Genomic DNA, 27,949 nt, shown 5'->3' with positions numbered 1-27,949 from the left:
TACCACCCATTGGTACCTGATACGGAAGTATTTTACCACCAGGACGTGATACTTCTCAGTTATTGGACAGCGACCAGTAAACACCAGTCGAATCTTTACATCGATTGGCTCAACGACAAGATCGTGTCTGACATTTTGTGTCAAGGCAAAGTGCGGGGTGAGCATCCGTTTTCATCTTGTGTGGATACATTTTGCGGATAGCACATCACCTCATTGGTTTAATTAAAACTAGAACAATTACTCATGATATTTATAGATATATAAGGCATACCGATGATGATCCACAGTATTTCTGATGTATCGTACGTTACTGTAGTGATAAACCATGCATATTTATATTATTCAGGAGTTTATATATTGCGCTTATGATTAGAATGACCATTTATAATAAGTCAAAAAAATATTTAATAAGAAGTTCCTTCGGGTTTTTTTTTACCATGGACCATTAATTGATACAGAAGAGTTTTTTAAAAATTCAATGAAAACATAAATGGCTCAACATAATTTATTTTTGTTTTATGTTAAAATGTACAGAGTTCTTTAAAAGTACTTGCTAAGAAAGAAAAAAACAAATAAATGTAAATACATACAGGGACAAAGGAGAGCTGAGGCAGCTGGACGCAACCAACCTTCACTGTGCGCCAAGCCCCATTCCTCTCTTTATTTTGAGCTCTCTCTTAGCTTACAACTCACCATGTACAATTACAAAGGATACAAAAAGGGAAGCGATATAAACAGACAGAAATATACTGAGCTCATTTTTACATGCCTCTTAAATGTAAGGAAGTCATCCTATACACACACAGATCAAAACAAAAGAAAAGAACTCTAAGTGACCTTTAGATATCTGTTTTTTCCTTTTGTTTTAAAATAGCATTAATATACTACACAAAGATAGAAAAATCTAGAGATGAGATGGAATGGAGAGGTTAAAGGCATCTTAAATTCACTAAAAGTGAGTGGTAATTTTTTTGTTGTTTTGAATTTCTTAATAATATTACCCAAGTCGAGCTAAAAAATATGTATTGTTTTTTCCTGAAACTGAAGTGAAAAAAATGACAGTACCAATATCAATGTCAGAATTTCCTTTTTATATTATAGAAAAAACATTTTCTCTACAATAGGTTTTCTAAAGTCAAAAAGAGTCAGCTTGTGTCATAAAAGAAAGCTGCCCAGTCTGATAAAATTCAGAGAAAAACTGAAAAAAAAAAAAACTGAAAAAAAAAAACAATTTACACAAATAAAATATGAAAAGTCTGGTCTGTAAGAAAAAAAGTTTCCTCCTTTGACTTGAATACTGGAATACAATAGCAACTGGGTTTCCTCTACTCCTAGCATGGTACTGGAAACAGTCCACATGCAGGGCACCCTACCCTTTCACCTGCATGTGTGTGTGTGTGTGTGTGTGAGGGCCAGCACAATGCACTGGGTGAGGCATCGACCATCAGTTTGGGGCATGACGGTCAATAACCCAACACCAGTCAATTGGAGCGTGCAGGCGCACAAAACAACACCAGTTTAACAGAAAACACCATTCACACAGGATGCCTTGACCTCTCTGGGGGTCATTAACACTTAATGAAGTGGGGGTCCAGCTTCAAAAAAGCTGATATTCCTTAAAGCAGTGAGTATGGTCTCCGGAAATGTCTTTCCGCATGTCCAGTAGACGGTCAATTACGTGGGCTGACGTTTATACAACCTCAGTCTGTGGAGTGTGACTAAACAGCGAGCGCCGCGCTGACCCTCACCTGCCACTAGGGGGAGTCGTCGCGGGACTGTCCAGAGGGAAGTACCAGAATATTTACATTGAAAAACGTCTCACAACCGCACTTTATACTGTGGCCCTGTGTTCGGGGGTAAACAATGCTACTTGTTTTACTGTGGACGTACGTGTGAGCCGTGACCCCTGACCTCTAGGGGCACCCGCGCTTCTGGGTGCTGATAAACACCGCTTGACGAGGAAGACAGACTGCGGACCTGTCCTGCTATTTCCTTAAGGCCCAACTTTACTCCTACGCAAGTAACGCCTTGGCTCACCAAGCGGAAACGGAGGTGTGAGTGTGTGTACTTGAGAATGTGTGTATGTGTGTGTATGTTTAAGTGTTATTGGAGAGACTGAATCATCATTCCAGTATGCCACACATATAAAGACCAAAGCATAGATAGTTTGGACTGCACACAAGTATTTTCCACGGTCGTCGAAGTGAAAAAGTGAACAAACAACGAAAGTTTCAAAATCATAAGTAAAAAAAAAAAAAAAAAAAAGTCCATCTACAATTATTATCATTGTCTCTTTTTTTAAGGTAAGGCTTCCTATGTCAATTAAAAGATTGTGTGCATGGTTGAATATATATTCAGTTAACCATTTCGGTTTTCCTTTGAACATGTCCTCCGAAGTCCGTCCTCAAGCCCCTCCTCCTCCTCTTCCACCTCCTCCTCCTCTTCCACCTCCTCCTCTTCCTCCCCCCTCTCCTCCTGAGCTCTGGGGGGGGGGGGGGTCAACACAGTGGAGGAGGCCCTGGCACCAGCACGTAGCCCAGACAGGGTCTGACCGGACATCAGCTCCTCCCAGAGGTCCATGTCCACATACCCCCCTTCTCAGCCCCTTCCTCCCTTGCACAGCCAGCCCTTGGGAAGGGGGCTGGGAAACTAAGTCCAACTGAACGGAACTAAATTAACAACAATTCAAAACTGGAAACCAGGGAAGTCCCCTCTTTTTTTTTCCCTCTCTCCCTCAGGTGCCCGTTAGGGCTTCGGAGAGGGTGGATACAAGTGATAGACAGGAGGCCCCCGGAGGGTCAGTGTGTCGGGTTAGGCCCGTCCCTCTCTCTCTCTCCCTCTCTCCCTCTCTCTCTCTCTCTCTCTCCCTCTCTCCCTCCGATGTGATCGGTGGTGCAGCTCATCTGCTCATGTACGGTGACTGCTTGGGCACGCCGGCGTAGCTGTGGTGCGGGGTGCTCGTGTACATCATGTTGCCGTGGTGATTGGGCTGCATAGGCTGCTGCGGGTACCCCTGGCCGCCCATCATGCCCATCTGCATCTGCATGGGGTACTGCGCCGGCTGGTTCATGTAGGGGGGGTTCCCGTGGTAACCGCTGTTCATCATGGGCTGCGGCATGCGGTAGCCGGCCGACATGGCGTTGAGCGGGTTCATGTTCATGGAGTTGTAGGCGGCCGGCGTGGGCATGAGGTTGGGCATCATGCCACGCTGTACGGCCAGGGTGCGGGGGGAGCCCTGCATGGCCACGGCCCCAGAGCTGCGGCCGTACAGCTGCTGCTGGTGGGGGGAGGGGGCCAGCTGCTGGGTGGCCTTGGAGCGGATGGCGATGTGGCCCTTCACCGTGGCCATCTGGCCCTGCAGCCGCTGCGTGTGCGGGGGCGGCGCCAGGCTGATGTTGGCGGTGGGCATGTTGCACTGCAGCTGTAGGGAGCCCAGGTTCATGGAGCCCGAGCTGAGGTTGGGGGGCGGGGTCATGGTGGACTGGCCCTGGGGCGGGTGGGGGGAGGGGGCCAGCTGGGCCAAGCCCGGGTTGGACAGGGACACGCTGGTGGCGTAGGAGGTGACAGAGGGGGAGTGGGAGTAGGGCATGGCGTGGGGGTCCATGATGGTGTTGGTGAGCTGCTGGAGCTTGGCCAGGCTGAAGGTGGCCGAGGGCTGGGCGTAGCCCCCGGCGCCAAAGTCCTGGCCCATCCGCTCGTACAGGCTCCGGCCGCCCCCGCCGCCGCCCGCGCTGTCGGGGATCTCCATGATCATGGGCGTGGAGGAGAAGCCGTTGCCCATGCTGCACTGCGACAGGGGCTGCTGCTGTTGCTGCTGGGGCGGGGGAGGAGGGGCCGAGGGCGGGGGCTGGGGGGGAGGGGCCTGCTGGGGCACCTTCTTCTGGGACTGCTGGCCGGCGCCGGGGGAGCGCTCGATCACGCAGCCCTGCGAGGGCTTGAGGCCGCAGCCCGGCGCGTTGGAGGACGGGGGAGGGGGCGGCGGGGGCTGGGGCCCGCCGTTCTGGCCCGGGCCCCCTTGCTGGATGTGGCTGCAGCTGCCCATGGACATCTGGGAGGACACGCCGCCGGGGCCGCTGGGGGAGGTGAGGCCGGGAGCGGGGACGAAGGAGCAGCTGCTGGCCTGGGATGAGGCGGAGGAGGGCGCGGCCGAGCTGGAGGAGGAGGAGGAGGCGGTGACCGACGAGGAAGAGGCGGCCGCGGCTGCCGCTGCTGCCGACATCCCCCCGCCGTTCCCCCCGCCGTTGCCCCCCCCTCCCAGGGTGGAGTCGTAGCTGCTGGGGTTGTCGTAGTTCTCAGTGGTGCTCTCGATGCTGCCCAGGTCGCTGAAGCCGCTGTCCACCACCTGCTGCGAGTGGTCCGACACGGACGGCACGTCCATCATGGGGCTCGTCTCCATGTTCTGCTGGGAGGGGGCCGACAGGGAGCTGGGGTGCTCCGGGGTGATCTGGGTGTAGCCCCCTCCGCCTGCTCCCCCCGTGGGGCCGGGGGTCCCGCCCCGCTGGCCCTGCCCCGGCTCGCCCAGCACCCCGGGAGCGAGGCCCGGGCTGTTGACGGAGCGTACCGACTGGCTGGGTAAGGGCGGCATGGGCGGGTTGGGCAGGGGGCTGCTGTGCTGGGACGCCCCGCACTCCTCCACCAGGGCCAGGGCCTCCTCCTCCGGCTCCCTGTAGCTCTGGAGGGTGCGGCAGGCGGCCAGGGTCTCCTCACAGTCCTGGTAGGCCCCGTGGGCCTCGGCCTCCTCGTCCTGGGCCTCGCCTTGGGTCAAGGACTGTACCGCCTGCATGGTCTCCAGGTCCAGCTCGTTGCTGCTGTGGTGGTGGGGGTGGTGGTGGTGGTGGTGGTGGGGGTGGTGGGCCAGCTCCTCCTTGAAGTCGGGGTGCTGCGGGTGGGGGTGTGGGTGGGGGTGCTGGGGCTCGATCAGCAGGGTGACGGCCTTGTCTTCCGGGATCAGGGGCGGCAGATCGATGGGCTCTGACGCCACCGAGATGACTGTGACCGTCTCCACGGCCGCCGCCGCCGCCGCCGACTCCTCCTGCTCCCGCCGCCGCCTCTCGTCCTGCACGGCCGCCGGCCGGCACTTGGCCTCCGGGGGCTGCTCCTCGGCCTCCTCCTCTTCCTCCTCCTCCTCCTCCTCCTGCTTGCTGACGTAGTCCCGGCTCGCCGCCGCCACCGCGCTGCCCTGCTGCTCTAAAAAAGCCTCGCCTCCCTGGGGCTCCTCCTTGACGGGCGGCGAGGCAGCCGGCGAGGCCGCCTCCTCCTCCTCGTCCTCTTCCTCGTCGTCCTCCGAGTCCTGGCTCCGCCTCTTCTTGCCGGCGGCTGCGGCGGCACTGGCGGCGCTCTTGTCCTCCAGGTGGCCGTCGCCCTCGTCGTCGGCGTCGTGGTCGTCGCTGCGCCGGCTCCCCGAGCCCGCCATGGCCGCCATCCTCCTGCCGGCGCTTCCCCCGGCGCACTCTTCCTCCTCCCTCTCCTCGTCCTCCTCCTCCCTCTCCCTCGCCAGGTCTGCGTCGACCCGGGGCGGGGGGGCCCGGGGCCCGGCCGTGGCGGACAGCTGGGGTCTGGGCGGGGGCCGGCTGGGCTTGGCCTCGCCCCAACCCCGCTCCGCGTCGTCGTCCTCCTCGTCGGGCTCGGACGCCGGGGGTGGCTTGGGGAGGGGCTGGCGGAGGGCGGGGTCTTGGGCGGCCGACCCCGCCTCCTAGGGATCTTGGGCTCCACGGGTTTGGGGATGTAGTCCTCTTCCTCGTCAGAGTCTTTGCGCTTGCCGATGTCGTCCGCGGCCGGCGTCCGGAGGGGCCTCTTGGCGGCCCGGTCGTCCGGGGCTCCAATGGCCTTCTCCCCTCCTCTCTCCTGCTCCAGCCTCTCCGCCTCCTCCTGGGCCCGCTGCAGGTACCAGCTCCGGGGCTTTCGCCCAGGCTTCATCTTGATCTTGGCGGGCTGGGGCTCCCCTGACTGGGCCAGACTCCTGTCCCCTGCCCCCTGGCCGCCGGCGCTGCCTGGCTTCGGCCCTGGACGTTGTTTCCAGTGCATGGGCTTGCGGCTCTTGCCCTTGGGCCAGCCTTTCTTCTTCTTGACAGGAGTGTCTGGGTCCGTCTTGGGGGGGTCCCCGGGGGCCGCCGGCAAAGTGGAGGCCGCCTTCAGGACAGGGGTGGTTTCTGGGGGGGGGGAACAGACAGACAGACAGACATAAAAGAACAGTTAGGCATGGCGTAAACAGCAGGCTCAGTACACACTAGACCCCAACAAAAACAAAACACACGCACAAGCCCCCCTCCACACACACACACTTCAGCCCTCTCTCCACTCACCGTCCTCTTCCGACTCTGTGAGGTGGGAGCGGCGGGCTCGCTTGGGCGTGGCTTCCCCGTGTCTCAGGGCGTGGCGGGCGGGCAGGTAGCGGCGGAGGGGGTGGTGCCCCAGCGGGGTCTCCTCCTCCAGCCGGGGCATGGTCCTCTCCTGGTCCGAGTCTGCGAACGGCTCGTCCAGGACCTCCGTGGTCTCGGAGATGGTCTCCGTGACTACGCTGCTGTGGGGGTGGCTGCGCGGGCGCATGCGCCGCTTTCGCAAAGGCTTCTGGGAAGAGAAGGGGGGGGGTGACGACGACACGATTGTTAATTGTGCAAACACACACAAAAAAAAGATTTGAATATCATCAAACAGATTCATTTCTAACCAGCCTGTAAGTAAACAGGGTGACTGTTTCTAACCTTGCATTTGAGGCCCATGGCAGGCTTGGTGAGGATGGGAGGGGAGCGAGTCCTCCTCTCATCGTCCTCATCGTCCTCGTCTTCTTCCTCGCTGCTCTCGCTGAAGCAGCTACGTCTGACGGGCGCAGGGTCGCTGAGCCGGGGAGCCAGGGGCAGCTGGGGGAGGCCGTCCCCCCGGGACTCGTCGCTCAGCCTGGGCTTGGGGCCTCGCTTCTTCCGGGGAGGGCGCCCTCTGCTGCGAGGGGGTGGTACTGCGGGGTGGCGGGGCATCTCCAGGGAGTGGATGGCCGTGCCGTCAGCCTGCCTGTCCAGGGAGAACAGGGCCGGGGGGCTGCCCGGGGAGGACGTGGTGGTCTTGGCCCCGCCCTCCCTTTTGTCCTCCTCGGGCCCCGCCCTCATCTTGGGGGGCCTCCCCCTCTCCCGGGGGCTGTCCTTCACCTTGCCCCAGGGCCAGTTCTTGGGGGGGCGCCCGCGGCCCCTGCGCTCGCCGTTGGCAGGGGGAGGGGGGCGGGGATGGGCGGGGATGGGCGGGGGGCAGCGGACGGGGGAGGAGGAGGCCGGGGAGCTCTGGCTGGCGGGGAACCCTGGGAAGCACTTCATCTCCTTCTCCGTCTCTTCGCTCACGTGCCAGGAGAGGGGGGACAGCTTGTGGCTGGCTTTCACCTGCTCCTGCCAACACAAACAACACGTTCAACACACACACACACACGCTACAGGAATGACCCTGAAAGCCGTTTGACGGGCGACAGGCTGGGCCCCCTCCTCCTTCCTCACCTCCTTGCTGTCTCCCTCCTCCTCCTCCTCCTCCTCCTCGTCCTCCTCCTCGCCGTCCGACACCACCGTGTTGGTAACGACAACGGGCGTCCAGCGCAGGCAGTCGGGCACCACCTGTAGCTGCCGTGGCCGCGCCTGCAGGCGGGCCATGTGGGTGGACACCAGCTTCTCCCTCCGCACCATCACCAGCCTGACAAGCCCGACAGAGACAGTGAGGATCGACAAAACGGCGTGCATAGCAGTATGTAACAGTACTGTAAGTAGCAGTGAGTAAGCCTGAAAGCGAGTGTGTGTGTGTACGAGTGTGTGTCGTCCCCGCGCCTCCCTCACCTGTCCCCCCGCTGCTCCAGCATGCCCAGGTGCTCCAGGCTGGTGGTGATGTCCTGGGGACAGATGCCCGTGATCTTGCTGAGGCGGCGGATGGTGAGCTGCCGGTCACGGACCTCGTGGAGACACTCCAGCACCACGCTGCGCCAGTAGGCCATGTAGGACAGGCGGCCCAGGTCTGACAGGGGCTTCTCAGGGGAGCCAGGCTGCCCCTCCCTTTTAGACAGCAGGTAGCCTGGAGGGAGGGGGGGAGGAGAGGGAGGGAGGGAGGGCGCGGGGAGGGAATAGAAAGGAAGCACGCGAGGGAGAAAGAAGAGAGAGATGGCATGAGTCAAGTGCTTCAGCTACCCCTCTCACACCCTCGTCCAGCTACCGTAGTTAACATTCCTCTAGAAAGATCTGCCATTCACACCTTCAGTCTTAGGCCGAATCCCAATACTTCCCCTTACCCTTAGCCCTTACCCCTAGCCCTTAGTTTACCCCTAGCCCTTGACCCACGAAACTGAGGGGTAAGGGCTACATATCCCTAAGAAATGGGGTGCCATTTGGTTATGGGTACGTCATCTAGCCTGAGTTAGATGGCTGAGCGGTGAGGGAGTTGGGCTAATCAGAAGGTTGCCGGATCGATTCCCCGCCGTGCAAAATAACGTTGTGTTCTTGGGCAAGGCACTTCACCCTACTTGCCTCGGGGGGGAATGTCCCTGTACTTACTGTAAGTCGCTCTGGATAAGAGTGTCTGTTTAATGACTAAATGTTATGTAAATGTAGCACGTATCGCTATCTCAAAAGCAAGTAGTGTTATGCTCTGAAATCAAACGAAATTCGCTTAAAACTGTAGAAATGCTAGTCAGAGAAATGCAGGACTGTTGTGCAAATCAGCACAGTAACATTAGCGTAGCAAACTATCGATTCAACTAGCGACTAACGTTTCAATTATGAAAATGGTTGCAAATACATATGTACAGGACAGTATATAGCACAAAACAAGACTGTCATAATTTTTTTATCAATGAATTAAGCCAAACATTTATCAGACTCTCTGGATGATATGGCCGCCATTGTTGCCGGTCGCGCAGTATTCACATAGCCCTAGGTTTCAAGTAAGCTCCCGATCTTACTTGGTTTTAAAGGGTGTATACCCCCCCCCCTTCATCTTAGCCCTACCCCTAGCTCCAAAAGAGTATTGGGACGCCACTAGCTCTCACGCGAACACGCAAAAGTAGATAGTATTGGGATTCAGCCTTACTAGTAGAGGGTCTAATGCCTGCCAGCAAGTGGATCGATCCCATTTCCTTGCCATTCGCCCAGGAACTCAACTACTTAAGGAATAGGGATTAGGAGGCTACTCCTTGTTTAAATCCCACATGTAGTTCAATTTCTGAGACTGAAAGGGGGCGGGGGAGGGGACCAGCCTCGGAGTAAGGAGCACTTGGGGGGCAGCAGGGAAGGCAGGCTAGTGTAACAGACGTGGTCTTGCAAGCTCCAGCCAATGTTCGCTCCCACTGGGAGTCGAACATGCCACCTCTCGACTTCCAAGCGCAACCACTACCAACGAAAAGCTAGCACTTCGTTGACGCCCGTGGCCTGTTACATACTTTAGGGTACACTAGGGTTACCATGGTTAGGGTTAGCAGGGCTAAGGCTATGTTTAGCAGGTGTAGGATTAGCAATGTTTGCAGGGCTAGCAGTGTTAGCAGGATTAGCAGGTGTAGGATTAGCAAGGTTAGCAGGGTTAGCAGGGTTAGCGTTAGCAGGGTCTTACTGAAGTCGATGAGGAACCTGCCATAGCCCTGGCGCTGGTACTGAGGCAGGATCATGATACAGGACACGTTGTACTTCTGTTGACAGTGCTTCTCCTGGAGACACAGAGAGACACACACACACACACACACACACACACGTGAACACACACGTGAACACACACATTCCGGCAGGAGAGCTGAGGCATGGAGAAGTAGTTTGGAGAAAAGGGCTGTGATCACACAGGAAAAACCTGTGTGTGTGAGAGCTGATCTCTCTCCTAATTGCTGTGTTTGCTGGCAGCCAGCGCGCATATTAAGCGGAACACCTGCATGTGTGCACGACAGTGACAGCTAGCACCACACGTGCCACTGCACACATATCTGCATTCTGGAAGATTCTGTGCTACAAAAATAGCTCTGATAGACAGACACACACAGGAGGTAACTAAGTCAACACGTTCATTTTTTTTCCTTGTCTTTTTTTCCCCTTTCAGAGATGAAAAAACAGACCGAAGATCTGACAGGAAAGACACCTCCTGGCGAGGTTTGACCCTGCCGGCTTGCCGTACCTTGGAGAAGTAGCCAACCAGGTGGCAGCCCTTGCTGTCGTTCTGGGTCAGCACGTAGAACAGGAAGGGCTCCACATCGTAGTACAGCGTCTTGTGGTCCAGGAACAGCTTGGCCAGTAAGCACAGGTTCTGACAGTAGATGGTACTGATGTTCCCGTCCACCTGGGGAGGGGAAACGCAGCACGACACAGTGGTGAGGCCAGCTGCATCAAGTACAGCCTGCATCAGCCAAGATCCCCCCCAGCCCCAACCACCAGCCCCCCCCCCCCCCCCCCCAACCCCCCCTCCCCCCACAGGTTTCAACACTTGGTTTCTGACGTGACTCGGCCAGTGTCGCGCTCTGACACAGACACTCGTGGGATGAGGGAGGGCAGGCTGTTCTAAAAGACTCAGACAATACAGCCACTGGTCTCCACCTCGCTCTGTTACATGAGAAAGATGGAGAACGGGAGAGACGAGACAGGGAAATGGAAAGACAGACATGGAGACAGAGAAGAAAAAAGGAGGGAGATAAAGAGAGAGGTGGAGGGGGGGGGGGGGAGTTTGGCAGTGGGCCAGACATCCCAGCTATTCTCCTGGAGAGCAGAGTGAGGACAGGCTGCAGACACGGTGAAATAGGAGCCGCAGATGCCATCCAGTCTGTCCCACACACACACACACACACACACACACACACACTTCTCAGAGCTGTGGGCCAGTGCCCTTCAGCAGGTACTAGCTTCTAACCACTTGGAAGACTATTTCAGGCGTGGGTATAGCTCAGTGGAAGAGCACGACTTTAGATCAAGGAGATTGCAGGTTTAATTCCCCCCCAGTATGCTACTCCTTGTGAGCCTGCTAAATGAACACGTTGTGGTTCTGAAGGGAGGAGTTGCCTTCATACTGGCTCCAGAGGACAGAACAGGAAGTGTTCGATAAGACAGTGACACCAAACAGGAAGTGGCTGGGAGAGGAAGTGGACAGGGAAGAGTGGTTTGTGGCAAGGTGGCCTCCCTTCCTTACCACACTCCCTTTTTCTAACTCTCTCTCTCTCCCTTTCTCTGTCTCTCTCCCCTTTCTCTCTCTTTCTCTCTCCCCCTTTCTCTCTCTCTCCTCTCTCTCCCCCTCTCTCTCTCTCTCTGTCTCACACACACACACACACACTCACCCACACACAATCTCACTTTTTCACACTCCCCTCCTCCCTTCCGCCCTCTCCTACCTCAAACACTGATACGTTGTCCTTCCGGTAGATCTCATTGGCCGGCGGGTGGAACCAGCTGCACTTGCGCATGTGCTGGTAGAGGATGCTGCGGCTCTTCATGTAGCGCAGACAGAACTCACACAGGTAGAGTTTAGGCAGCCTGTGGGGGTGGAGGGGAGAGAGACAGTGAGAGAGAGACACACACACACACACAGAGAGAGACACACAGAGAAAGAGAGACAGAGATAGAGACAGAGAGAAAGAGACACACAGAGAAAGAGAGACACACAGAGAAAGAGAGACAAAGATAGAGACAGAGAGAGACACACACAGAGAGAGAGCGAGACAGAGAGAGACACAGAGAGAGAGACAGAGACAGAGAGAAACCCAAGCCTGCGTCTCTCCCCGTGGTGGTGTGGGTGTACCTGCTGTACTCTTGCGGGTACGGAGATGAGTACCACGTCTGGATCTCAAACTTCCCAAACTCTATGACTGACGGACAGCGCATCTGAGGGTCTGGAGGACCTGTCACTCCCACTTTCTGTTGGGGGGAGGGGGGGGGGAGATATGAGAGGGGGTTGTCAGGTTTAAGATCTTAGGCCAAGTCCAGGCTTTCTACAGTGGATTAAGCCGGTACGGGGCAGACAGACAGATTACACACCAAGGATTACTGGCCCCTGCTTAACCCAGCCTACCAGCTCCCACAGAGCATCACACACCACACACACACACACACACACACACACGTACAACCAGACAGACACACACACACACACACACACACACACATACAACCAGACACACACACACACACACACACACATACAACCAGACACACACACACACACACACACACACACAGAGGATTACTCGTAGTACGGTGGTCTGTTGAGTTTAAACTCGCAGCGTCTGCCACGAGGCTCTTAACACGCATAGCATGCTAACCCTAACACACACACACACACAGTTTGCAAAACTTTTACCTTAAAACTCTTTCAACACTGGAAACACTAATGAATGTGTTTCCTTAAACTCTCTGGATAAATTCCTAGGAAATGTGTGTCTCCACTAGGCCTAATGTGTCCCTACCTGTCAAATAAAATAATCCTTTATTTGTCCCGCAGTGGGGAAATTGTAAAGCCACCTCCCTCCCAAGGGGAGCTCCTCCCTCCCTTCCTCCCTCCCTCCCTGAAGAGCCAGCTCCCTCCCTCCCTGTAGAGCCAGCTCCCTCCTCCCTCCCTCCCTCCCTGAAGAGCCTGCTCCCTCCCTCCCTCCCTGAAGAGCCAGCTCCCTCCTCCCTCCCTCCCTGAAGAGCCAGCTCCCTCCCTCCCTGAAGAGCCAGCTCCCTCCTCCCTCCCTACCTGTAGAGCCAGCTCCTGGATGTGTCTGAACAGCTCGATGTCCTTCTCAGTCAGGTTCTCGTGGCCCGGGAGCTTGTCCTCGTCCTCGCGCCAGTCGCTCCCCTCCTGATTGTCTGTGGGGACACAGTCGCTCCTTTAGAGGGACACTTCTACACAAGTTCTACACAGGTTCTACACAGGTTCTAGTCAAGTTCTACTCAGGTTGGAGAGAAACGCTTTTTTGTCTTCTGTTAGTTTTCTACAGACAGGATGACCAGTGACTAAGAAATTGTGAATGACAAGTCATGTCCCGCAATAAATGTGCAAACAAGCACCAGGCTCTCTCCGTTTCATGCACCAACTGCCAAAAGGCTTGTCGTCTCTACCTTCTTCTATCCACACCCACAGCCATTTATTCAGAGTCCTTTATCTATGGGTAGGACATCATCCCCCAGGCTCCAGGAATTTGCGCTCCACTCTTTCAACGACAACGCTAACGTGACGCATGGATCTCATTCACACAGTGTGGCCAGGACCCGCCCTGCTCTGCTTCTGATAGGCTTGTAACGGTAGTGAGAGCTGCGTTCCTCTCAAATGATTGGTAGGGGAAATCAATTGACTAGAAAATATTAAAACCGCATACAAGTCCCCCCCTCCCACCACAATTATTTTTTTCTTCTCATGGCCGCACGCTGGACATCCGACACGGTGCCAGAATACTCTCATCCCTGTACTCACCTAGCCTGTCGTCCCCATCCTCCTTGCGGAGGGCCTTCTTGCGAATGCGGTACTGCTGGGAGTAGTCCACCACCTCCTGCCGCGCCTTGCGCCCCTCGGGGGACGGCGTGAAGAACTTGGTGAGGGCGTCGATCAGGCCCTTGGTCTTCTTGTTGAAGCGCAGGCTGCCGCTCGCCGCGTCGTCCTCGCGCAGCGAGAACAGCAGCCGGTCGTCGCCGGGGTAACCCTCGCAGGAGGAGCTGGAGGACGAGTGGGGGGACGAGGAGCCCTGCGAGCGCCGGTCCGAGCCGCCGGCCCCGCGCCGCCGCCGGCCGCGCCCGCCCGGCCCGCGCAGCTTCTTGAACGGCCGCCCCGGTCTGAGAGAGAGAGATAGAGAGAAAGAGAGCGAGAAAGAGAAACAGAGAAAGGCAGGATAGAGGACAGAGAGGAGGGAGGGATTACAGGACTAATCGGAATAGCAGGACTCCACCGTCTACAGGGACGGGGAGCAGCGTCTCATCTCTCTGGGCTCCAGTTTGTCTGGTGTCCCCCCACCCACCACCACCACCACAACCCAGGCACCACGCTATCTCCCCTCTGCAGGGATTCTGCTGCTGCTGCTGTAGATAAGTGAACTGTCTGGAAGGAAGAAGCTGGGGCTGTGCTCGTCAGGGACAAGACCAGCGCTGGCAGACAGGACCTTCAGTGAGCCAGGGGAGGTTGGGTTTACCGGGTCACCGTGAGGTCACCGTGAGGTCACTGTGAGGAGGGGGGGGGGGCGGGGGGTAGGTACCTGTTCTTGGGGCGTCCCAGAGGCGCGTTGTAGCGTCGTTTGATTTGTGCTGCTTTCTCGTGTAAGAGCTTCCTGCCCTTTTTCCTGGGCTGGCAGATCTGGCAGATCCACATGCCTGGGGGGGGGAGGGGGAGGAGGGGAGGGGGGGCAGGGCAGGGAGGGGGGGGTCAGTAAGGGAGAGTAGGACACTGGCTTAAGAGCTTCCTGATAAATGTGGATGTGTGTTACAGTTAAATGGGAACAGTTACGGTGTGTGTGTGTGTGTGTGAGACAGAGAGCGAGTGCGAGAGAGCGAGAGACAGAGACAGAGAGAGAGCACAGGGCGTGGGGGAGGGAGGTCTTTACCTTTTGGCATCCGCATCAGAGGGGGGTCACAACATTCCATGTGGAAGCCCCGGTCACAGGAATCACAAAACAACATGTTCTCCTGTACAGGGCCAACACACACCACAGCAGATATTCAGCCACTCCCCTCCGGCATGTGTTTACATAGCTGACGTCTCAACCATTTGCTGGTTCCCTTTACACCCTGGACCGTACAGGCTGAACGTGTTGCAGCTCACACTGGCAACCTTCTCAGGGCTTACAGGCACCACACAGACTGGTCTAACGCACACAGCCATACACACACACACACACACACAGACATGAACACTCACCGCATTTTTGCCTTGGTCCTGACAGTTACTGCAGGTCTTGCATTCGATGCATTGCCACCACAGAGCTTTGACTCGCACCGTGAGCTCTGGGGAGAACTTGAGACAGGACGGATGGCCTGGGGACACAGACACACACGTCAATGTCACACACACACACACACACACATTATCTCTCTCTTTCTCCATACACAGTCAGAGGCAAGGGCAGAGGCCTCATCACAGCAACAACATATTTAAAAAGTGGCATTCAAGATCTAGAGCTGAAACCGTACAGACTCTGATTTATGCTCTTTTTCAGCTTGACAGTTCAAACCCAGAAAAGGCATTGTCCTTCTGTGCTGCTAACCACTGTGATAATAAGTCGGAAGGAGCACTTAGGAGTTAATAGTGGCATTCAGGTGAAGTGCTTTAGTAGTACTACCAGTCAATCAGACAGACAGCCAATCAGCCAGCTAGCCAGTCAGCCAGTCAGCCAATCCGTCAGCTAATCCGTCAGCTAATCCGTCAGCTAGTCAGTCAGCTAGTCAGTCAGTCAGTCAGTCAGGAGTTCACTCACCACTGTTGCCACAGTCTGCGCAGGAGATCAGCTCCTCTGGCTTCTTGTCGCGGTTCTGCTCCTTAGTACCCAGACAGAAGCTGCAGATAGGGATGGGCTCTGCCACGGGCTGGAGAGAGACAGAGGAGAGGGAGAGAGTCAGGGAGAAGAAGAGGGAGAGAGAGAGAGACAGAGAGAGGAGAGAGGAGAAAGAATATGTGAGAGAAAGAGAGTCAGGGAGAAGGAGAGGAAGGCAGAGGCAGAGAGCGTGAGAGAGAGAGTGAGAGAGACAGAGGCGAGAGAGAGAGAGAAGCGACAGAGAAAGGGAGAGACAGAGGGCAGAGTCACTTAAACAGCTCCGTTGTACACAGACAGAAACAGCCGGGCAACAAAGCAACGTTGTGATCCTCACAGTCGGATCAGTGTCAGCGCTTCATCAACGAGACGCAACCATCCTGCCCAGAGACCACACACACACACACACACACACACTCAGGGATTGCGAGGGGAGTGTGCATGGAGACAATTTTTTTTTTTACAGCTATGGCATCAAAACAGGAGGGGGGGGGGGGGGTATAGTACATCACAAGCAGGAGGCCCAGGTCTCAGGAGGTGTGCGTGATGGGGGAGGGGGGGGGGGGGGTGGGGGGGTGAGGCAGATGAACTGCTCCCCTGGTTGCTCTGTGCTGGATCCCAGGGTTGTGTTCTCAGAGCGCCACTTAAAGGCCCTGTTTTGATGCTCATTCTCTTGCACACCACCTGACATTCAGTTCTGGGGCACCATAAATCTTTCAGCACGGGCAGGTTGCGAGAAGGAGGAGAGGGAGGAGAGAGGGAGAGGGGGAGGAGGGGAACCAGGCACCCAGTACCCATCTCTGAGACGCAGACACACAACTGCACTGGCAGGTACACACACACACACACACATACAGGATGAGAAACATAAGGGTGATTTTCCTTCACTCTCTTTGTAGCCTGGGAGAGGAGGGGCTGGAGGGGCTGGAGGGGAGCAGAGACAGCTGGGGCTGGAGGTGGGTGGGGGCAGGGGGCAGGGGCCAGAGATGGGGCTGATGGTAGGGGGCTAGAGCAGGGGACTGGAGCAGGGGGGCTGGAGCAGGGGGGCTGGAGCAGGGGGGCTGGAGCAGGGGGGCTGGAGCAGGGGACTGGAGCAGGGGGGCTGGAGCAGGGGGGCTGGAGCAGGGGGGCTGGAGCAGGGGGGCTGGAGCAGGGGGGCTGGAGCTGGGGGGCTGGAGCAGGGGGGCTGGAGCAGGGGGGCTGGAGCAGGGGGGCTGGAGCAGGGGGGCTGGAGCAGGGGGGCTGGAGCAGGGGGCTGGAGCTGGGGACTGGAACTAGGGTAGGAGGGGCTGGAGCTGGGGTAAGGGGCTAGAGTAGGGGGCTGGAGCTGGGGTAGAGGGCTAGAGTAGGGGGCTGGAGCTGGGGTAGAGGTCTGGGGCAGGTGCAGAGACATTCCTGCCTGGCTGCACATAGCTGTGGAGAGGGAGCAGGTCCAGGCAGAGAGGAGACAGGGAGAGGAGCGTGATTTATTGGGTTCATTTCCCTCTGACTCAGGCTCCCTCTGCACACAGGGACACTTCACACAACAGGGAGAGAGGCGGAGAGAGAGAGAGAGGTAGAAGGTTGGAGGGAGAGTAAGAGAATGAGAGAAAGAGATAAATAGAAAGAGAAAGGGAGGGAGAGGTGGAGGGGGGGGGCAGCCCTTTGTGCGGCCTTCTCTGTGACCACCTCAATCAATCCTGCCAGTTAACCCCCTCCCTGCTGGAGAAGAGGGGTCTGGGTCTGTTGGCTCCTCTCTCCATCAGTCCTGCTCACACACACACACACACACACACGTAACTGCAGGTCTCCAAAGACACAGCAGAAGAAAACACAGCAAAGAACAGAAGATGTCAGAGAACAACATACATACATGGAGGATGGAGGGCACGTAACACTGACATGTAAGTACAGCTCATGGGTAGAGCATGGGGATGGGTATAGCTCAGGGGTAGAGCATGGGGATGGGTATAGCTCAGGGGTAGAGCATGGGGATGGGTACAGCTCAGGGGTAGAGCATGGGGATGGGTATAGCTCAGGGGTAGAGCGCGTCAAATTCAAGATGTCTGCAAGGTCGCAGGTTCAAATCCCACTCTGGACCCCAACCTTGGCCAAAAGCGAGGCCTTATAACACCAAGCTACACAGCTACACCGCTACACCTCGAGCACAGAGCGTCTCCCTCCCCGATGCCTCGCGAGGCTCCAGAGCCGTGTCCACCACAGGGCCAGCCCAGAGCCACGCAGAATGGCACGTTCTTCCAGAAGGTTCCCACAGCCGGGAGCTGGGGGTCACGGCCAGTACTTGACTCGCGGGTCTATTTTAAGGCTGGGAGCTGACCCCTGTTTGTTGATGAGCGTGAGGGGGGGGGGAGCGAGGGCCGGGACTGACTCGCCTCACGTCAACAAGCACATCTACCTGTCAGACCAGAACCATGACCGCACCGCGGCCCAAACACGGCCCTGCCGGCTGGACAGTAGGAGCCACTAACTACCAAGTGACAACGCTAGGGTGTCTACAAGTGCCCATTCTACCATGCTAAAAAATGCCAAACATTCCAGGATGTCCTACTGCATCCAGTCCTCTTTTGCAGTGGGCTTTTCCTGACCCCCAGTCCCCCGTGCAGTGAAGGTGTGTCACAGGGACTGACCTACAGACATCACACATGAACAACAGAGGGCTGGGGTCAGCCTGGGACCGGATGCACATCTCTGGCCTGCTTTGTGTTCTTGGTTTCTATGTCCAAGGTAAATCAAACATTTGGCAGCAGCCATTTTCACCTTTCAAATGACTACGACAAGAACAAGAAGGGTCCAAAGTTCGAGGCATAATGTCAAGACAAAGCAGCAAGTCCCAGTGGTATGCATACTGCCTGCATCAGTAGGCACTTTGGAAGGGCGGATGCAGTGTACGTTCTAACAGGAAGTCAATTGTGATTTGGAACGCAGGGTTGCTTTGGTGTCGAGGCGGCCATGTTGGAAGCGGCCATGTTGGCGCGAGTCTGCAGGGCACAGGTAAACTGGTCTGGCCTTGCCTGCTCGTCTTTCAGCACAAAGAGAAAGGACCGGCGACACAGGAGAGGAGACCACGACGGTGGGAACAATGAAAGGAGAGGACGAAAGGATGAAGGGAGGGAGGGAGGGAGGGAGGGAGGGAGGGAGGGAGGGAGGGAGGGAGGGAGGGAGGGAGGGAGGGAGGGAGGGAGGGAGGGAGGGAGGGAGGGAGGGAGGGAGGGAGGGAGGGAGGGAGGGAGGGAGGGAGGGAGGGAGGGAGGGAGGGAGGGAGGGAGGGAGGGAGGGAGGGAGGGTGAGAGGGAGGGAGGATGAGAGGGAGGGAGGGAGGGAGGATGAGAGGGAGGGAGGAGGATGAGAGGGAGGGAGGCGGGTGAGAGGGAGGGAGGCGGGTGGGGGTGGGCAGCCCTATCGTCCTTGTCTTGTCTCAAGTCAAGGTTCTCATTAACATGTGAGGCCCATCTACCCCCCCCCCCCACACACACACACACCCAAGACCTCATTGATCAATGTTACAGGATCGGTGACACACGCACACACACACACGCCTGCTCACAGACAAACAACAAAACACCACACACTCTCTCACAAGACAAGTACACACACGCACACACTCACACACCCACACAGTGAGAGACCAGGCCAAAGCAGGAAGCAGGGGTGGTGTGGCTGTGTGTGTGTGTGTGTGTGTGTGTGTCTGTGTGAAAGCGCCCTGCGTGTGATTTCCCCAGTTGTTATCAGATGCTCACCAACATGGTGAAGAACAGGAAGTGGCGATATGACACTGCAGCTGCTTACATGATAAACATGACCGGAGCAACGCAGCACTCTGACACACACACACACGCGCGGTCAGGTCCCCCAGCCCAGTTCCTTCCAGCCTCAGTACCAGTATATCCAGCACCAGTATATCCAGTACCAGTATATCCAGCACCAGTATATCCAGCACCAGTATATCCAGCACCAGTATATCCAGCACCAGTATATCCAGCACCAGTATATCCAGCACCAGTATATCCAGCACCAGTATATCCAGCACCAGGTGAAAATGCAGCATCAACGGGCTACAGTAGTAACACCTGCCACAAACCTATTAGTGTTGATTTAGACACAAACTGCTTTTGTCCTCCCTATGTCAGGTCTATGGGCTGATCCGAATGGCTCTATGGCTCACATACCGAAGATGTCCGAGACGTCGATTGAGAACTCGACCAGGCTGAACACCCCTCCTCTCTGCTGCAGAAATGGTTCAGTCCACAAGCACATATCCATGGCCCAGTAACACGGAGCTGGTTGAATCCACCTGCTGTCATGTTGCAGGGTGAGGTATCCCATGACCCCCCAGGGGAGGGTTTAATGACCCACGCTCCCAGCTCTCCGGTTGGGCCATTTGACCCTCAGCATCTCGAAGGCCATTGGTCGCACGACCACGCCCCCCTGCAGCCAATCAGGGATGAAGTAGTACCGCGGTTGGGGTGTGTGGAGGGGCAACATTATCAATAACTACTGCCGGCTATTCTTTGTTTCTGCTCTGGCTGTCACTGGTACCTTGAGGGGAAATGCAACCACTATCCCAGCTGTTCCACGGTCTGCTAAATACAGACCGTTCCTTGACTGGAACCACCAGAGCACTGTCGGAACGGCGCGCTTCTGATCCATGACCTTGTGCTGTACTTGTGCTAAATGACCACACCGTCATCTCAACTCCCGACAGGGAACCAAGAGGAGTCTCCGTTAGAAGACGCTCATTCCTCTCCAACTTTAGGACGACAAGAGCTGTACAAGTCGAACCAGGGGACTGGACGCGATCCCCCTGTTGACCCTGCGAGTCATCTAACCGGTCGCCCCCCCCCCCCCCCGGTGCCCCTCCCCCCCACAGCACCCCGGGGTTAGGGGCTGGTGTGAGGGGGGGCTCCACATTCCCACGTCCCCTGTGTGACTGGAAACATCAGCTGGAGACCTGGGGCTCACCCCGGGTCCAGCTGTTTGAGACGGGGGCAGACGGAGGAGCATCATCCCTCTCTCTCTCCCGACGGCAGACCAGACGACACACACAAACAAACAAGCACACGCACACACACACACACACACACACACACAAAGTCAGGCCCATCCCACCTAATGGCCATCACCACACACGGATAACGGGTGCTTAGGGAAGCAATGAGGTTTGCCATCTATATATCCATGACCTCCCCCTGACTCCTCTCCCCCTCCGCCCCCCCAACATGGCCTGGCAATGACCCCCTATTAGAGAGGGGGGAGGGGGGCTGGGTGGGGGTGAAAGGGTGAGGGAGCGGGATCCCTGTCTGAATGGAGTGTGTGTGTGTGTGTGCGAGAGAGAGATAGAGAGAGATAGAGAGATAGAGAGATAGAGAGATAGAGAGAGAGAGAGAGAGAGAGAGGTACAGTCGTTTGGGTGTGGAGTACACAAATCTCTCCATGATGGGGTCAAAGCTGGTGCTTAGCCATTTGTTTAGACTTCTCCCCTGCTTGTGCTTTCCATCTCCCTCCCTACCCCATCTCCATCTCCCTCTCTCCATCTCTCTCCCCCCATCTCTCTCACCCCATCTCCCTCTCTCCATCTCTCTCCCCCCATCTCCCTCTCTCCTTCTCTCTCACCCCATCTCCCTCTCTCCATCTCTCTCCCCCCATCTCCCTCTCTCCATCTCTCTCCCCCCATCTCCCTCTCTCCATCTCTCTCCCCCCATCTCCCTCTCCATCTCTCTCCCCCCCATCTCCCTCTCTCCCCCCTCCCATCTCCCTCTCTCTCCATATCTCCCCCCCCCCCCCATCTTCCCTCTCCATCTCCCCCCACCCCCCTCTCTCCATCTCTCGCTCCCCCCTTTAATAACAACCCCCAACAATCACTCCGGAAATATGACCCTGATGAGCTGATGGAGACGGTGCCACACACACACCACCACGAACACACACGCCACCGCACACATGCCACCACACACACACACAGAGACACACACACAGACACACATGCAAAGACATACAGGTAAACAGAGATACACACACACACACACAACAGACGAAACACAGACACAGACACACACACACACAGGCAAGTCTCCAAGCAGACACATGCAGCTGAACTTTGAGGCCTTGTGGATATTTGCCGAGCTGCCTTCTACCTCTCCAGTTCCGGAACCTTCTCTGCTTCCAGTCCAGCAGCTCCAGGCATGCATGCGGCCCAGACACAGAGCCCTGCTGTAAGAGGGTGTGACTCCTCGCTCCTTAAAGCCAGCTCAGTCTGCCAGGGATGACCCGTCTTAAGTGAGGGCCATCTGGGCCACCCGGGTCAGTGTGTGAGACAGACGTGACTCCTGGCTGCTCTCTCCACTCGCGCCGCTGCTAATCCTCCTGTGTGCGAGTGAGTGGGTGTGCGATTGAGTGTGTGTGTGTGTGACGTCAATGTACACATGGCTTGCTCGCGTGCGCGCGAGCGCGCATTCGTGTTCTTATACGTGCAAGCGGGTAGTATGCGCAGACTTGTGAGTGTGCATGTGTGGTCATGTGCACATACTTGCGTGCACTTGTGAGAGAGTGTGTGTGTGTGTGTGTGTGCTAGAGTGTGTATGCGTGTAAGCCTCAGAGAAGTTCCTTGTAAGGAGCCCGCAGCAGTGATCCACGCAGCCGAGTCAAAACACGGAATGACCCAACTAACTCTGACCCCTTCACGTCACATAACCATCTGACGACTGATCTGGTCATCTGGTGTAGTGGTGTGTGCGTGTTTGCGGGTGTCACATGACCGCCTACTTCTCTTAGTTAGATTTGCTGATACAAGCATGCCTTTATGCAGGAAACGTGTGGTACGAGGTTTGCGTGTTCAGAGTTCCTGTCTGTGTTTATGTGTGTTTGTTTTGGGGTGTGTAAGTATGTGTGCAAGACCGTGTAAGTATACATGTGTGTTTCTGTGGCTGTGTGTGTGTGTGCGTGTGTGGTGTGTGCGTGTGGCCCTGCCCCTGGGTGGGAGAGGTTAGTGCCCGGCTGCTGTCTATCAGGTTACACCAGTGGGTGTGTTCCCTGGCTCCTGTCGCCTGCATGTCTGCTGCTCTTCCCCTCCCTCCCTCCCTCCCTCCCTCCCTCCCTCCCTCCCTCCCTCCCTCCCTCCCTCCCTCCCTCCCTCCCTCCCTCCCTCCCTCCCTCCCTCCAAGCCTATCTTTCTTTCTTCCTTTCCCTCCTTCCAAGCCTCTCTCTCCCTCCAAGCCTCTCTCCCTTTCTTTCCCTCTCTCCCTCCCTCACTGGCTGCAGTTGCTTGGAGCACACGATGGTCTGGCCTCTTCCTCTGGCACCAGTGCCGCTCCAACCCCCCTCCCTCTTCCTTCCTTCCTTCCTTCCTTCCTTCTCCCAGCTCTCTCTCTCTCCCTATGTGTCTCTCTCCCATCTCCTGACAGCTCCTGACAGGGAGCAGCCCTGCAGCTGGTCGCCAGTCCCGGCAGGACGCTCGAGTCCACGTGACTCATCTCCACCCTCCTCTCCTCGAGCCTGCCCTCTCCTCTCTTCTCCACCCTCCTCTCCCCTCCCTCTTGTCCAGCCTCCTCTCGTCTCTGTGGGCTGGAGAGCCCTGGCAGCGACCCACCAGCCCAGCTCCTGCTCCTCCGGGCCCTCACCGCCACTACACCCGGCCCCCACAGCAGGGCCCACGACACACACACACACACTCCAGCAGCGCTCTGTGCCAACTGACACACACACACACACCTTCCTCAGTCCCACCCAGACACGGGAGCTATGCTTGTCCTGTGTGTCCCCCCTGCGGTGTCCCGGTGACGTGCCCTGACCCCTGTCCGCACCACGCGGGATGAGCCCAGCACCACGACCAACCCTGTTCAGCAGTCTGCCTGGCCGCGTGTACCGGCTTTAATCACACAAAGACACACACCCTTCGCGCGCACGCACACACACACACACACAAACGTTTGTATCAGCTTACATTCGCCCCAACACAAGTCACACACTGGGCCTGGCTTGAATCCGTTCGACACGCGCTCTTTGAAAGCAGCTCCCCAAGTCGGCACGTGTATGGATTCTTTGGCCGGCCAACGAATGCGAGATCGCCCGCGCTTACGAGGAAACACGGGGTCGTCACGCTGTGAGCGCGCGCGGGGGGGGGGGGGGGGGGCGAGGTCCCAAACTGTGTCGGGACACTTACTTGCACACCAGCACATAGGCTGTGTGCACATGTGCAGGTCGGTGGCTGCGGCCCATGCAGTGTGTAAGCGTTATGCTGTGTGTGTGTCCCAGGCTTACCCTGTCCTTCTCGTGGGGCAGCAGGCGCACGGGCGGCAGGCTCTCGAGCGCCACGGTGCCCGTGCCGTCGTGGGACGTGGAGCTGCGGCTCACCAGGCGGTACAGCGGGCCCTGCTTGGTCACCCGGCCGTGGGCCACGGCCCTCTTCAGGGCCACGCGCAGCTGCTGGTGGAAGAGGCCCGGCCCCATGGAGCCGCTGCCCGACAGGTAGGCGGCCACGTCGGCCTGGCATTTGAGGAAGCGCTCCACGCTCTTCAGGGTGGAGCCGCCCGTCTCGTGGAGCCCCTCCAGGGAACGCTTGATGAGCTTGTTCCAGTCCAGGCCCGGCTTCTTGCCGTGGTGGTGGTGGTGGTGGTGGTGGCTGGAGCCGCCGGAGCCGCCGCCGCTGGAGCCGCCGCCGCTGGAGCCGCCGCCGCTACCACCTCCGCCGCCGCTACCACCTCCGCCTCCCCCAGAGGAGCTGCCTCCGCGGGGCTTGGGGAAGGCCAGGCGGCCGGGGTTCTCGGGGTCCTTGTAGGAGTTGAGGCCCTTGTTGGAGACCTTGAGGATGGTGCCGTCCTTGACGCTGAGCTCCAGCTGCTCCAGCACCGTCTTGCGGTCCAGCCCGTGGGACATGGACACGGCGTTGCAGATGCGCTCCTCCGACGGCCGCTGCTTCTGCTTCTTCACCTTCTTGATGGCCTCCAGGAGCCAGGTGGTGTACGTGGGGTTGGCTAGCTTCACCATGGCGACTGTCCGGCGGGGGGGGGGGCCCGCGGGGGCCCGAGCCGCGACTGGGACGCCCCTGTGCGAAACGCCGACGTACGGAAAAGGGAAAAGGAAGGGTCCCGGGGCCCGCGCTCTGACGCGCCGCCGCCTCCTCCCCCTCTCTCGTTCTCCTCCTCCTCCGACCCTGCGCCGGGGGACTAGCCTTTGTCACGGGGCCGCGCGGGGAGTCCCTCAGAGCCTGAGCACGAGCAGCACGGTAAGGAGCAGATCACCATAGCATAGACCCCCCCTGTCAACCCGCCCGCCTGGTGAAACCTGGTTCCGACCCGCTCCCCTTCTCCTGGCAGGGTGACGCGGCCCAAGGGAGCGCAGCGAGGGGCGGAGTCGCGGGGTCAGCCTAACCTCCTAAGCGAAGCACTTACTCCGTCCCACCGCTGGGGATCCTGGCCCCGGCAAACACCTGGGTGTCTCCCTCAACCGTTGCAAAAAATGGACAAAGAAACTCGTTGGGTCAGTCTGTTATCGGCGGGAAACATAAAGCTCTCAGCGAGTTGAATCGGAGCCGACCATGGTCGTGTCAGAAAGCAAGTCGTTCGGCGCCGATTATGGAGGGAAGCGGTTTTTCTGTGGGTTATCGAAGCAAACTGAAGGTCGACGGGGGGGGGGGGAACGACAACCTCCTGGCGTGTGTTCTCCTCCTTCCTCCTCCTCCTCCTCTCCCCTCAGGTCTCCTCCTCTTCTAGAAGTATCCTTCTTTTCACGTCTGGACTGGAACAGATATCTCACCCCAGAGAGCGGCGTAGACGGATCACCTTCACGCCACTTCAGCAACTAATGTAGCCTGCCGAGACAAAAGGAGACACACACCGGGGTCAGAAACAAGAGGGACAGTGTCTGGGTCGCACTTCCGTACAACTTAAGAGAAAACATGGACCCATGAAGGCTCAGGTAACACATCCGCTGTGTTGTGAACGACTGTAAATATTTGCTCCTTGTTGGTGTCTGGGGTGAGTGACACGCACGTAAACAAACTCCAGGTCCCAGAAGCAGCTGGCTAAGGAGCAAATCATTTTCAACAAGACCCGCCATGAACACCTACGGTCCTGTCTATTACTTAGGTTAATCATACCTGACAGTCATACCTGACATGATAGCAACTACTTTTGAAGATGAACGTATGAAATCCTATACCATTAAATTGGCATAGGTCTCAAACCCCAATTCATCCAACCACTGATTTCAAGTTCAAACTGTGCTTTCAGATCAATTGACTGGACCTGGCCGAATTCTTAAAATATTCAAGACCACTAATAGTAATATATGTTAGCTGTCTACAGTAAGTGGCAATGACACCATATCTGTTTACTGTGTTAGAACAGACAGGCTTGTCCAAAGTTTTAAATTGTCTGCAAGAATTATAGCCCATATATTGTAGCTACAAACTACACTTTATACTATGTTGCAGCGAGACAAAAATTAGCTAACTAATCATAATACATTTTCAGATACAGTAATTATACCTCACGCCAACATTAGGCAATGCTGTACAACAGTTACAATAGCTAGACTGAACTAGTTAGCTAGCTAGTTAGTTCGTTAGTACGCTAACGTACTTAAAAACATTGTAAAGTATTTCTTCGAATTGTTCAACTACTCTAATATTGTGATATGATAAACTGGCCGTAACATCATGCTAACTGGTTCGTTTTGTTAATGCTACTGTAGCTAGCTAACAATCACTGCAACTACAATCCCTCGCTTTTTTCCCAGCCTCACTATCTGTTTACTCAATGATATGATGGGCAATTACCTGGCAACTAATATTCCCGCTGAGTGCTGTTGTTTACCAATTGGCTAGCCAGTAAGTGAGTAACACTACTAAGTATCCAAATAGATCCCAAACATCAACAACGTGTGGCTAAAAGGAAATAGCTGGCTGGTGCTTTAGTACAAGCAACGGTGACATCTACCACAACGCCAGAGGTTTCAAACAATAACAGCAAACCATCACAAGGAATAATACAGTTTAGAATGTCATGGGTGATATTTAAGGTAAGATCGCGGCCTACAAAGGCACAATGCAAGAAGCAAACGGCATAACGTCTCACGGACATGTGCAAAAATGAAGATCTCACAGTGGAGAATTTTTCATGTAACATGCTTTTTATGGCCGCTGGGCCTCGTCCTCGGCTCTGGGTGAAAACTGTTCCCCGCGAGGCGCGTCCCCGCACAAGGCTAGTAAACCCCCACCTACCCGACTTCCTTCCTCCATCACCCACCCTCCCACGTAGAGCCTGCGGTGCAGTGAAGACAAGGCCGTTGGAACGAAGTAGGCCTCGGCTCACTCCCCCCTCCCTCCTACCACCCCTATGCCCCCCCTCGCGATCATCATCTCTCCGTACCCCTTTCCCTCTACCTCTCGCGGTTCCCAGAAAGCTACGACTGGTCCAGTTCGGGTTTCAGAGAGAAGCCCGTGAGCCTTGTAATCCCCTCGCACCACTAGCCGCTACTCACCTGTATTTCGTGTCGAGTTGCTTTGGATAATGTGCCAAAAATCCTTCGAATCAGAGACAACAACAAGCCCAAAAATGCAGCCAGATACCAGAGGCTCCAAAGCTGACGCCATCTTTGAGTGAAACAGGAGCTCAGCTAGTGGGGGAGGGGGGAACAGTCGGGGCAAGGGACCGTCTGCATCGTTCGAGCTGCAAACGCAAGAGGACAGGAAAAATGCACTGCAAGGGGGTAGGGGGAGCAACGGAGTTGTAGCTGTGAGGGGGGGATATCGGTTGAACACATGAAATGGAAGAAAGGGACAGATGGTGGAGCAGAAAAAGGGATAGGTGTTCTCGCTTTCTCCACCATGCGCGCACACATTGGAAAAAGCATTTTAGGGACCGTCTGAATTTTTGTCTTGCAGCTGGCTTGGTAGAGAAAAATCAAAGCCACGGAGTGTGTGGTTTTAATGTTAGAGGGTATTTAAAGATCAAAGTGAGCCCCCTTCCACATCGCCTGGTTGGCTCTGCAATCTATTGTAGCAGCTCCGTGGCGAGAGGACAATGAAACAATAATACAATCCCCAGAGTTAGATCTGATGTTGTTACTACGCTAGTGTATCACACACGACAAAGCATATCATGTTTGTGTTGAGCTCTGATTCCCCGCCAGTTAGATTATGATACGTAGCTAATATTATCCACCCACTAAAACGATTATGTAAATTGCCCGCAATGCCAAGCAGCATTTAACCATACCAGAACGCGCCTTTATCACATATGAAACGACAGGTGACCATGTTCACATATTACTGATGTTTTTCATGGGTAAATAGGTATTAATGCACAAAGGCATTTTAAAATCTATCAAGTACTTAGTGATTTCTATAATTATATAACACTATATTTCTATATTGATAGATGATTCATTATATGACAATTATATGACGATTATATTAATACATGCGATAGTGTAGAAACATACAGTTATTTGTTTAAAACTGTCCATTAGCCTATAACTTAATTTAGCTAATCTAAAAACAGCTTGTTGCTCATGTGAAATAATGTATGTTTTGACAAC

At 55.9% G+C, this 27,949-nt stretch overlaps 1 protein-coding gene across 1 annotated transcript; it reads right to left on the bottom strand.

Moving 5' to 3' along the window:
- Positions 1–489: 489 nt before the first annotated feature.
- kat6a (K(lysine) acetyltransferase 6A) lies at positions 490–27,019 on the bottom strand. The gene is given in 18 exon segments (XM_084694734.1): positions 490–5,667; positions 5,670–6,149; positions 6,303–6,567; positions 6,702–7,370; positions 7,476–7,665; positions 7,806–8,037; positions 9,565–9,658; positions 10,114–10,275; positions 11,315–11,456; positions 11,722–11,837; positions 12,658–12,770; positions 13,375–13,730; positions 14,147–14,261; positions 14,492–14,573; positions 14,806–14,921; positions 15,362–15,470; positions 23,669–25,217; positions 26,891–27,019. Coding segments are annotated over 17 exon segments (6,735 nt in total). The 5' UTR covers positions 24,395–25,217; positions 26,891–27,019; the 3' UTR covers positions 490–2,899.
- Positions 27,020–27,949: the final 930 nt, after the last annotated feature.

Source organism: Hypomesus nipponensis, chromosome 28, assembly GCF_054491055.1.
Source record: "Hypomesus nipponensis isolate SF chromosome 28, ASM5449105v1, whole genome shotgun sequence".
NCBI lineage: Eukaryota > Metazoa > Chordata > Actinopteri > Osmeriformes > Osmeridae > Hypomesus > Hypomesus nipponensis.
The sequence above is the reverse complement of the archived record's forward strand: the minus strand, read 5'-3'. Positions and strand labels throughout refer to the sequence as shown.